At 51.2% G+C, this 11,631-nt stretch overlaps 1 protein-coding gene across 1 annotated transcript in view; it reads right to left on the reverse strand.

Moving 5' to 3' along the window:
- Nucleotides 1–290: 290 nt before the first annotated feature.
- Nucleotides 291–11,631, reverse strand: part of CCDC167 (coiled-coil domain containing 167) — a 15,733-nt gene continuing 4,392 nt past the window's right edge. Inside the window, exons 2-4 of the mRNA XM_008568437.1 lie at nt 2,436–2,530; nt 2,144–2,196; nt 291–664 (exon numbers count right to left, since the gene is read on the reverse strand). Coding sequence (XP_008566659.1) covers nt 561–664; nt 2,144–2,196; nt 2,436–2,530 — 252 coding nt within the window. The 3' untranslated portion in view covers nt 291–560. The remainder of the gene's footprint in view (nt 665–2,143; nt 2,197–2,435; nt 2,531–11,631) is intronic.

Below are 11,631 nucleotides of genomic sequence, written 5' to 3' on the forward strand. Positions count from 1 at the left end.
GGCATTGACTAGAGGGCACTGACTGTTTGGTGGGGGGATGGACAGGTGGAACAGTGTCTGCTTCTCAGACCCAGCACTGTCTGAGCCTTGGAAGTGGCTCCCAGCACAGTTTTGGCTTGGAAAGTGCTTCCCACTGTCTCATTTCCTACCTAAGCTGGGGGCTTGCCTTCACAGCTCCCGCTTCTCCTTCCCTTCTGAATTCTAAGCCAAGAGCTTTCCCTTGAACACCTCTTCTTCCTTGGTTCCAGAGTGCTGCCCCTGCCATCCCCAGCTGCAGTCATACCATGACGTTTACTCAGTAGACAGCAGTAGCCTGGTGTTCTTTATTGCCTCTCCCTTGGGCTGAGGGAGGAGCCAGCACCATGTCTTCTGGAGACTCAGGTCCCACAGCAGTCCACGAAGGCAGGAGGGGCTGGGCCAACAGGAGGCCATGCTTGAACGCCTGGGCGGGGGCAGAGAAATGTCCCCAGCACCTTGGTCCTCTTGAGGCTTGAAGGGCCTACTTGGTCTTGACCAAGGAGTGACGGGAAGCTTGTGCTGGCTGTGGAGAAATCTCAAGCTCACATTGTCCAGTAGGTGTAGACGAGGGTCAGGAGGATGAAGATGGCCACAGAGAGCAGCATGTTCTTGCGATTCTCTTGCCGAAGCAACTTTAGCTCCTTCTCTAGGAGGAAAAAGTGTGGTGGGGATGGGACAGATAGTTTAGACCCATCTACTGTTCTTGTCTGCCACTATTTCTCCCTCTCCCTGACCCACAAATGGGTACAGACACCACGGAGGGTGGAGGTGTCCCTTTCCTTGCCTGTAAAAATGACCCTGTCCTCCTTGATCTGCCCATATCCTCACAAACTTCTGGCTGTATATCCCAGCCTGATAAGTCCCAGTGCTGCTCAATCATTTCTTTTTAAATGTAGATGAAGTTGAGGATGAAGTATGTATGTGAGGGGTCACCAAAAAAGCCACAACTGAAAGCTAAGCTAATAAGTGATGTGACTAGATGAGTCCTCTTTCCTGCCTCAGGGTGTGCTCTATGATGCTCATCCTTCCACTTATCTCATGCGGCCAACTAGAAGTTACGAGGGCAGCTGGGACCTCTTTAGGCCTCACAGCGGAGTTGGTGCCAGGTGGGAGGACACATGTTTCCTGAGTCCCTGCCCTCTGCCAGGTACCCACCTACAAAGGAACTAGGAATGCTAAGAGGAACCAGTTTTTGCCCATTAGGCAGTTGGTCTTAATTCCAGAGGAAGTCAGTCCTGCTATTCTATAGCCACACTTGTCCTAATCATTCCCTCCATGTGACATGCATGTGGTTGGTCCTCTGTGAGGGACTGCTGAGTGGTGATGTTGCAATTGTGTGTGAAAATCGTTACACTTGAGGGGAAACTGATGTCTCACTTGTTCTTGAGCAAGGGGAAAAGAGACACCTACAGACCCAGCTCTGGGCAGGCCAGACTGAGGCCTGGGTCCAGGGTACTCCCGGCCCCACCATGTTTAGTTCCAAGTAGGGAGGGTATGTGTGTGTGCTGCCGCTACAGTGCTGATTCACACTGGTTCTTCTGGAAGGTTCCCTGCCATCAGGACTGTTCTGGGGCTGATTATTGGTCGGGCCTGCCCCCACAGGGGAAAAAAGAATAGACAAGTCTGAGGAGCCTCCTGTAGTTTTTCTCCCTGGCCTCTGGGGACAGGTAGTGCCCACCAGCCACCCTACAGCTCCTCACCCTGCCTGGATTCTACCTGGCTCTGCCCCCGGTACCCAGAAGGGGGCAGTATTGCTCCACCCACAGGAGCCCTTCCAGGTCCAGGAAGGTTTGTCCTCCTTCATCCCCACATCCCCACTTCTGTGGCAGGGTCCCCCTGTGAGGGAGTGGAGGGATGGGTTGTGGGGAGGACAGGCCTCCAAAGTCTGGGCGGACGTGAGAGTCTCTTCTGGACCTGCAGCTACACCCCTTAATCCAGGGAGCAGACAGACCCACGGACCGTCTTTCCACTCTCAGAACAAAGGAACAAACCTGCTCTCCCAGCTGCCTGGCCTACAGCAGGTTTCTGACACCTCCTGCTACCTGTCAGGCTCCCTGGACTGTGTGATCCCTCCCAACCCTGGGGACTGAAGGTTGGGGCTGGTAACGGAAGAGAACTTTCTTACCATAGTTGGAGGCTTTGCTCATTAGGCTGTTTTTCTCCTTCTCCAGAGACTTCCTATAAGGGAGGGAAGGAGTTTTATAGCTACAGCCCTTTTCTGTTTTCCTACCTGAGGGGTGGCTAACACACCAGAGCAGGTTGGACAAGGTGAACAAGGGCTAAGGGCTGAGGTTGGTCTCGAGTGGGTGGGTGGTAGAGGGATCCAGACGCTCCTGACTCGGGCCTAGTTCACTTTGGGAACCCAGGACAGTTACAAGGGGCAGGGGAAGGGTGGGGTGGCTGGGTGGGAGCATTACCTGGCCTCTGGGCTCAGCTCTGTCCTGTGGAGCCTGGAATTCACGGCTTCCAGGTCTCTCCGACACTGGGACAACTTCTCCTCTAGCCCATCGATCTGAAATATACAGCAGACAGACATGGGCTGTAGAGCCTTTAACTTTCAAAACATTGGGGGTGGAGGGAGCCCCTAGGAGTCTTCTTGAACAGGTTCCTCTCCAACACCCTACCCCAGGCCATTTTAATTCTTGCTGGGCAGGGCACTCAGGCAGCCTTCTCTGGAGCTTCTTTATTTTGCTGTCCTTTACATCCATGAGGGTTCAGCTCTGAGCTGCACAAGGCAGCAGCCTGAACCCCACTGGAAATGGCCATGGGTGCCACTCAGGGTCTCACAGCTGTCCTGACCCTCTGGGCTAACACGAGTTGGGGGCAGAGAGGAGCAGCTCCTCCGTCAGCTCTGTCCCCAGTGTAACACCCAAGTTGGGCTCACAACAGGAGCAACCAGAGCCCTGAAGGTGGCAGGGCCTGCCCCACAGTTGTATCCTAGAATGCAGTGAGATGCTGTGAGAAGGCTCAGTGGCTTGCAAAGCACTGCACACATGTGAGAGCAGGAGATTAGACATCTAGGGGCCAAACAGCAGAGGTGTTTTTCTTATTGATACATTTCACCTTAATAACCTAGGAATATACATTTTTCTGTGAGAACCAATAAAAATTACTGAGTGAAAAAAGCACAGCTCAAAAACACTTCTGTTTCTTTCTGACTTGGTTCTTATGCAAAAACATTGCCTATCATCAAGGTGGCTATAATTTGTATGGCAAAATAGCTAGGCTCCTGAAAGGTTGGTTGCCAAAGGAATGTTTTTCCACTTGTATATAGTTTCAGAGATGTGTTCTTGGGGAATATTTGAGTTGTGGGAAAATGCTTTATAAAAGCCTAGACTGGGTTGTCCAAGCCTGGGTCCTGGTGTCGTGCATTTGGCATTGAAAGTTTAATCTCCCTGTCCATCCATCTCTTAGTCTCCAGGTGTCTAATTGACCATCTCTCTGGCCTAGGCCTGCTCTGGAGCCCTGCTGACAGGAGCCTAGATTTTGGTGGATGGGAGGGTTTGAAGGGCTCTGTGTCCCTAAAGCAGCTGATTGAATAACACCTTAGAGCCCCATGATGCTTGATTTTCTATCTCTGACTACACTCATCTACATCCCTGAGAGGGATAGCAAATATAACCTCTACTTCACAAATGGTAGAATGGGGCCCCCCCAAATGGAATGGCCTGAGGAGTCAGAGTGGGACACCCCTCTCCTTATTGGTTCCAGCCAGTTCTCTGACCATTCCTTTATGGAGTTGCCCCCTGCAGGGGCAGTAATCAATGACTGCAAGTAAGAGTTCCTGCCTCCCAGGCAGGCATTCTGAAGCTAGGTGTCAGGAGAGTAGCATTCAAAGTCTCTGAGCCTTCTGGCCCTCTCCCTGGCCAGCACCCATCTCAGCCACTTCTGGGTCAGCCACTTTTCTGCTTCCTGAGGCCTGTCTCAAATGATACACCATCACCCCATTCTATGCAGCCCGAGCTACTGCCAACACCAGCTCTGTAAGCAGGGCCCTGTGGGAAGGAGCAACTGCAGAGATTTGAGTTAATTGCCTGGTTAATTGTGTCATTTCTCTAATGGGCACCCAAAGGGAGCGCTGTCCTGGGAAACAGCCCCAGCCAGGAGATGGGGCTGTCCCTGGGGTGGCCAGTGGCCTTCCTGGAACCTGCACAGCAGGGAAATGAACACAGGGGAGACAGGCTCAGGGAAGTGCAGCAGCAGCCTGATGCCAGAGCTTCAGGCTACTGTGCAGTCTGCCCTTCACAGCAACACTCCCCAGCACACACACGGCCCAGCACCTCAGGACCCTGAGACTTCCTGCTTCCATCCCAGGTGTAGAAACCACAATCAGGGTACCAAATCCCACACTGGGCCCCAACTAAAGCTTAATTCTTGATGCTCTGCCTCCTCCACAAGGCCTTCCCTGCTGCCCTTGACTGGAGGGGCACCACCCTCCCCCTGGCAGGTCAGCCCTCCTCTCACGAGGCTGAGCATATTCTATGCTCTTCCCCAACTCTTATCTTACCTCTAGATGGCGCAAAATGGTGGCACACAGGTCGTCTAGTCCACAGATTGGTCCATTCCCCTCTGGTGCCCATGACCTGCCCGGTCCCTGAGGATGCCTGAGTTTTCACCTCCTGTCCTAGAAGGCACAGTGGCCATCTTTTTCTTCTTTGTGCCCATCAAAAGGCCTGGTCTGCTGCAGTCTTTGTCTTTTCAGCCAGAAAAGTGGGGTTGAGCATGGGTGGGACCAAGGGGCTGGGGACAGATGGTTTAGGTCTCATAGCAACTGGAGTCTGAAACCCTCCCCTTGTGCCCACAGAAGCTGGAAGACAGAAGCAGCAGCAACTATACATGCACATAAATTATGCACTTTGCAGATTATCCAATGCAAGTCTCACTCCTAGGTTAGATTTCTCCCTGCTGCCGCTTGGGCCAGGCCCTGGTTTGCATGTCATTCTGGGGAGGGAGCAGGTTGGGGATTTCCATCCGTAAACACCTCTAGAAGACTACCAGTTGCCCAAACAAGTGGTAATTGCCCCAGAACAAGGCCAGGAACTTTGCTTAGGATTTTAAGCTAAGCAAAATCTTAAAATTGAGGTTGGCAAACCACAAGTGGCCAAGCCAATGTGTCATCACGCTCTAGGCAGGGCCTGTGGAGCTGGCAGTTGGGGGCCTTTATCTGAACAAGCCCGATTTATCTGCAGTTCCACCGAATATCCCTACTTTCATTTGCCACCTTTTAATGAGGCTTAAACAGATGAACACAAATCAACGTTTCAGGGACTCAAGTTCTAACCTCTTTCTATGAATATTTATGTCCTGCTGACAGCTCTCTCTGATTCCATTCTAAATAGCAAGTTCCCTTCTTCATGACCCAGCTGCTTGAAGTGGGCTGAGTGAGGGGAGGCTGAAGCTGTTAGAAGGCTCTTCAGTAGGCCACAAACCTATCCTCTGAAGGTGACCCTGCTGGGTCCTCAGCTCTGGGCCTGGTTCAGGAAGATGGCAATCATACAACCTACAGCATTTGCTGAAGCAGAAGCCAGCTCTTGAGCAGTTGTAATGATGGGTGCAGAGACTGCAGGGGACCTGGCTGCAGAAGAGGGAGGAAGGAGGGTCAGAATGCTGCTTTTAGTTGTGATGGGGTCAGGAGTGGGGGCTACTGAGTGGAGGTGACCCAGCAAGATGGGAGAGAACCCAGAAAATGGACCTGGAAGGAAGTCTGTAGTTGGATTTTTGGTCAACACACAAGTACATGGATTATGCACTTTGCAGATTACCCAATGTAAGTCTGTAGTCCTTGGTTAGCTATCTCCCCTCCACCAGGCTGAAGGCAACAGAGGACAAGATAGCCAGAACCAGAAGAGAAGACATGGGGGTTAGGACCAGAATAAGGAGACAAATGTCAAGAAACTTCTAGAAGAGTAAGGGTCAGAGCTGGGCAAGTAGTTGAGAGCCCAAGTGCCAGGAAGCCTGAGATCATGGCTCCGTGTTAAGTGTAGCGGTAAGGAGCACGGGCTGTAAGCAGTGCCCCAGCTCTGTCACTTACGTATAACTGGGCGAGTTCCTTACTTCTGTGCCTCAGTTGACTCATGTTAAACAAAGATAATCATGTTTCTTATCTCAAAGTTGTGAGGATGATACAAAGCAGTACAGGTAAGGTGCTTAGAACAGTGCCTTACACAGTAAGAGTTCAATATGTGTTTGCTGTCATTATCATCAGAGAATGGTTTTCAATAGATATTTGGGAAATGAAAAGAAAACAAGTTAATCTGTGGCAAGAGTGAAAGTAGGTGATAGAAGTGGGGGTGTGAAATGCAGAAGAATCTCCGTTTGTTGCTGGCTGACAACGGTGAGAGGGCAGCCCCTTCGACTCAGATTTGGCCATTCCTCATGTCTCTGGAGGGGTTCAGCAGTGCGGGGCCTGCAGGGCAGGCCATCAGAACAGCGACACTTCCACAGGCCAGCCGCCCAGCTGGCTCAGGACATGCATGTAAGAACCTCATGGTCCTGCCCAGGACCAAGCTGGGTGGGCTCTGGAGCCAGGGCCAAGTTGCACAGGCTGGGCATGGTGGAACCTGAGGATGAGGACACTAGAACAATTGTCCAAGGCAGAACAGGCTCAGGTGAGGTCTGGGAACCAGGGAGTACCTGAGGAAATGTGGAACAGCAGGTGGAGCCTGGCAGCCGGAGTTGGGGTTCACCACACCCATGACGCTAGGAGCCTGGTACCTAGCTAAGCCGGGAGCAGGCATGTGAAGCTCAGAGACTAAGGCAGAAAGAGGCCCAATCAAAGGGATCAGACCAACTCCAGTGTGAAGGGAAAGTTACACTCCCAGGACTACTGCCCAACAGGTGGGATAGTGGGCCGACTGAGAGGAAGACAGTGGCGACAGGAAGATGGTGGCTAGCCCATGACTGGCTCAGGTGTTAGGACTTGCCTGGGGCTATGGTGGGCAGCACTGCTGGCTGACTGTCATGGGCAAAGTGGAAACTGCGAAGGCAGGAACCTAGATGGCACACATACAGGCACAATGTGAGGGCAGAGAGTGTGTGCCCCTGATGTACAATAACATAGTTTCCAAAGTTAGCAAATTGTGCCTTCTGGCACCTCACAGAGACTGAGGACTTGCCAGGTATGTAAACTCCTAGGCAAGAGTTCAGGGGATTGAAAGCAAGTGGGTAAGTGCACGGGATGTCCTGATGTTCTTGATCCAGAGACCAGTAGTGGCTAAAACCTGCCCATGGGGACTGCTGGGGAGTCAGTCTAGGCAGGGGAGAAGCAGAGCATGTGGGCAGAAGAAGGAGGGAAAAGGGAGGGAAAAAAGAGGTATGTAAGGTAGGTAACGGAGAAGGAGCATCCCTCAAGTAGAAGGGTGTTGAAGGTCCCAGGGGGGAGGCCCTAGAGATGGGGATCCAGCAAGTCTGTACTTTAACAAAAAGAACATGAGTCATGTTTCCACACAGGATGAGAACTGCTGCCTTTTGTTATCAGCATGGACGAGGGAGTCTAAGCCTGGTGGGTGGCTTCAAGCAGTGTGTAGAGGAGCAGGCTCAGTGAAGAGAATGTGAGCCCAGGGATCCTCCTCAGAGGTGGGATGTCTGCTGCAGAAGAATGAGAAGATCTGAAGTCAGCCTAGCAGTTGAGGTTGGCAGAAGGTGCGCTGAGGGCCTGAGAGGTGCTGGGGATGAGGCCCTAGCCAAGTAGGCCCATTGCTCCTGTTGGCAGATGCCAAGGGAAGAAAGGCCTTCTTCATTTCCAGCCATTAGGGCAGAACTTTTCCTGCGGCCTTCCCTGAGAGCCCCTCTCCCAGATGCAGCTCTGAGCACTGTCTGCTCCTTAGCCTGCCAGTTCAGCAGTCCTAAGACAGATAAGCAATATCCCCTCTGCTGCCTGACTTGGGGAATATCACCTTATTCTCAAAGCTTTAGGGAAGTCTCCCTGGGGTCCTATATGCCATAAAACCACCGTTAAGAGAAACTGTAAAATTCATCTGAAATCCCCAGGAGGCATCTTTTCAGGAATGTGAAGCCACCCGGAATCAAAGCCCCAAATGAGGCTTCAGGGGCAGGGAACCTCATGCCAGTTCACACACAGATAGCTGACCCAGCATACCGTCCAGGTCAGTCCCAAGGGGGTGCCAGCTCTGGGTCTGGCTGCTAGCAGGGGCCTCATATGGGGCTTCTATACTGCCAACAAGCACGAGACAGCACGAGCTCCATTCGCCTAGTGAGGGTGTCTGAATAGTTCTCCCACAGAGCATCTAGACAGCCTGGGAGGTGGCTCTCTGCCTGCTCCTTACCAAGCCACTGTTTAGGGCCAGACCTTCTGGGAAAGGGCAAAAGGCACCCTCAGGGCTTGGCTCTGGGCCACACATGCCAGTCTGCTTTCTGGTTTAGGAAATTATTTCCTGTCTCTCTGGCCTTGCTCTCAGGAGCTCCTGGCCAGCAAATGACAGAAGTTGCTGGGAACAGGTTTGCCTCCAGGGTCAGGAAGTGGTCCTGGGGCATGCCCTGCACCTGCCTGGCCAGGTCCTTGCTGGGCACCAAGACCTTCTAATAAAGAGTGTGGCATCAGGGTCCTTGAACCGAGCTCAGTCATGGAGTCTCACATGTCTGGATGACGTAGCATGAGTCAAAGCAGCCTCCAGAAACAAAAGTCCGTGCAAAATTAAACAACTGTACTATTGGACAGCCAACACCCCTGTAGTAAATACTACATGCCAGGCACTGTTTTAAGCTCTTTACACATATTAACTCACATGATGCTCACAATAACCCTATGAGGAAGATAGTGTTGTTAGTATATCCTCATTACACAGATGAAGAAACTCAGACCCATGGGGATGAAGTAACTTGTCCAGGGCCACACAGACAAAAATGGGAGAATTAGGTGGTGCAGATTGGTGCCCTTACCTGCCACCCCACATGGAGAAAAAAGAGAAGCACCAGCTCTGAGTGGCTCCCAGCTCCTCGGCGCAAACTTTACACCTTATACCCTGGGCTAGGAAGTTAGAAGGCACCTTCAGGTATGCTATCCAATGTTTGCACCCGTGCTGCAAGGACATGGCTATCCCCATTTTACAGAGGAACAAACTTCTGGGGCAGACATTTTCAACAACTTGCCCAAGGTTGTGTAACTGGGAAGTGGAAGAATTGGGGTCTGAATCTCGATATCTCTGCTTCAGAGCTTATGTTCTTTCCATCACTTCAAGCTCTTTCTCTGAAATCCCTCATGAAAACATTCATGACAAAGAAGGGTTCTGTGGAACAATCATTCCACATCCCAGTTGAAGCTCATCTAAGCTTGTTGATCTGGCTTCAACAGATTCTCTACTGTGAATAGTCTTGTACAGGGCGTTGCTTGGTCTCTGTCCACATAATAGATACTATCTGTGAGGAAAGGACCCTATTGAAATGTTTGCTTTGAGACAGAGGAGGCAGGAGCCCAGCATCTATCCTCACATTGAGCCAACTCCGGGCTTCACAGACATCCCAGGCACCCTGTCCCCTGCCAAATCATCTAAACTGTCAAAACTCCCTCCAAAATTCACACAAAACAGATCCAGTTTGGAGAGGAAAAAGGTGGGTTAGTTGGGCCTGATAAACCATTCTGTCCCCCATGGGTACTAAAGGCCTCCTTTTCACTTGCTAATTCACAGCCCTGAGAGTGGTGTCAGCTGTTCCATCTCTAGCTCCAGCAGCCTGGGAACTGGATTTCTGGATATCCACTCATTTTCACACATTGGGAGGCCCCAGGACATTTATTATAATGGGCAAAGAAGCCAGAGTGCTGTCCAGATGGTCTCTGGCAACAGCACTGGGGCTTTCCATCTGGGGCCTCCAGCCCACACAGCCAACTCAGATGAGAGTCATAGGCTTCAATTTTCCAGGTGACCATCCTCAGACCCCGAAGGACTGATTACCCTGACCCCACTTAGGAGATGTTTTTCTCACGGCTCCCCAGATCAACCGTCCTGTGAGATGTTTCTCTCCCAGGTTGAACAGATGAAGACAGTAAATCTTCCAGTTTTTAATCTAACAATTTACTGGAAGTGCTAGCAGAGAGAGCCAAGGGGCTTGTTACTTCTCTGGATACTCACCCCCACCCCAGGTCAGGAAGACAAGGGGCCCTGCTGACTCCCACACAAGCCACGACCTTCTGGCTGCTGAGATGGCGGTTGAGAAGCTCTGGAAGTAGAGCCACAAGTCAGTGCTTGCTTAAGGCCTGAAGCCTTCAGCTGTGCCTGGGCCAGAATGTTGTTTGGGGTTTGTTTTCTGTTCTTTCTCCCAAAATCTATTTTTTGATAAATTAGCAAAAGCTTCTTCATCGCTGAAAGGCTCAAAGCACTTTTCAAGAACTGGCATCCACACCGCGCCTTATGAATTCATTAATTAAGATGCTGGCAAACAGCCACTCCACACATGCTGACATCCAGCCGCGTTAGGTAATGAGGTTTTAGTCTCCTGACCCCCGTCAAGTGGAACTGAGCCAGACGCAGGCTGCCGAGAGAAATCACCCGCCCAATTGTGACCTGTCGCTTTTGCCTGGCAGCAGGTGAGGCTCATTTAATGGTCAGTGGCCCCTGAGCAGTTTCCACATATGCAAGCTGTTCTCCCAGTTTTCCCAGCCCCTGGCCAGGCGGCTCCCCAGCGGGCTGGCGTCTAACCGCCTGCTCCACTGTGGACGTAGTCTCTGACCACTGAACTACGCGACTGGGCCCAGACGTCAGGGTGGAAGGTTTAAGTGCCCCCTCCTGCCACTCAAGCCAGTTCAAATATTTATTGACAGTCCACTAAGCTGCTTCTAGCCCTCCTCTCAGAAAATTGGTAGGTTCCCCTCAGCCTTGTGCACAGCCTATTCCAGAACTGAGACTGTCTTCACCCACACTTAGTGCTTCTACCCCTCCCTGCCCTCATTGAGCTAACAGCACTGGCTGACATTAAAAAGTGTCAAGGTTCCCCTCCTCCTGGTGCTCATCCTGGCCTAGGCCATTTTCTCCCCTCAACCTACCACCTCTCAATTGTCAATGATCCTGCCCTCTTTTTTCTGGTAAGGATTCCAGTAAATTTTAAACAACTCCCATTAACTTTTTTTGTTTGTTTTTGGTGGCTGGACAGTATGGGGATCCAACTCTTAGACCTTGGTAGTATAACACCACACTCTAACCACCTGAGCTAACTGGCCAGCCCAACTCCCACTAACTTTCATTCCTTATAGCAGATACTGTTGGCCAACCCAACACCAAATCCCAAACCCTCCTCCTTGCCCATCTCCATTACAGAAGTTGAAAAAGTTCAACAGATGCTTTCCCAGCCTCACTGAAGCTAAGGTTGGCAATGGCCCCCAGTTCTGGCCAATGAGATGTTCCAGAAGTCAGTGAAGAGATTCCTGGGACAGCTTATGTTTTGCTGATAAAAGGGACAAAGAGTACTGTTGTTCCATTCTCCTTCCTCCTGACTTAAGGTTGGATATTACGACTGGAGCTGTGGCAACAACCTTGTGGCTATGAGACAGCTGAGAGAATGCAAAAACACCAGACCTGATATAGCTGAGCTTTTGAACCAATGCCAGTAGCCACCTACCTACCAATTTCTTTTTTTTTTTTTTTTTTTTTTTTTCCTTTTTGG

This window comes from Galeopterus variegatus, unplaced genomic scaffold (genome assembly GCF_000696425.1).
Source record: "Galeopterus variegatus unplaced genomic scaffold, G_variegatus-3.0.2 Scaffold409, whole genome shotgun sequence".
In the NCBI taxonomy this organism is placed as follows: Eukaryota; Metazoa; Chordata; class Mammalia; order Dermoptera; family Cynocephalidae; genus Galeopterus; species Galeopterus variegatus.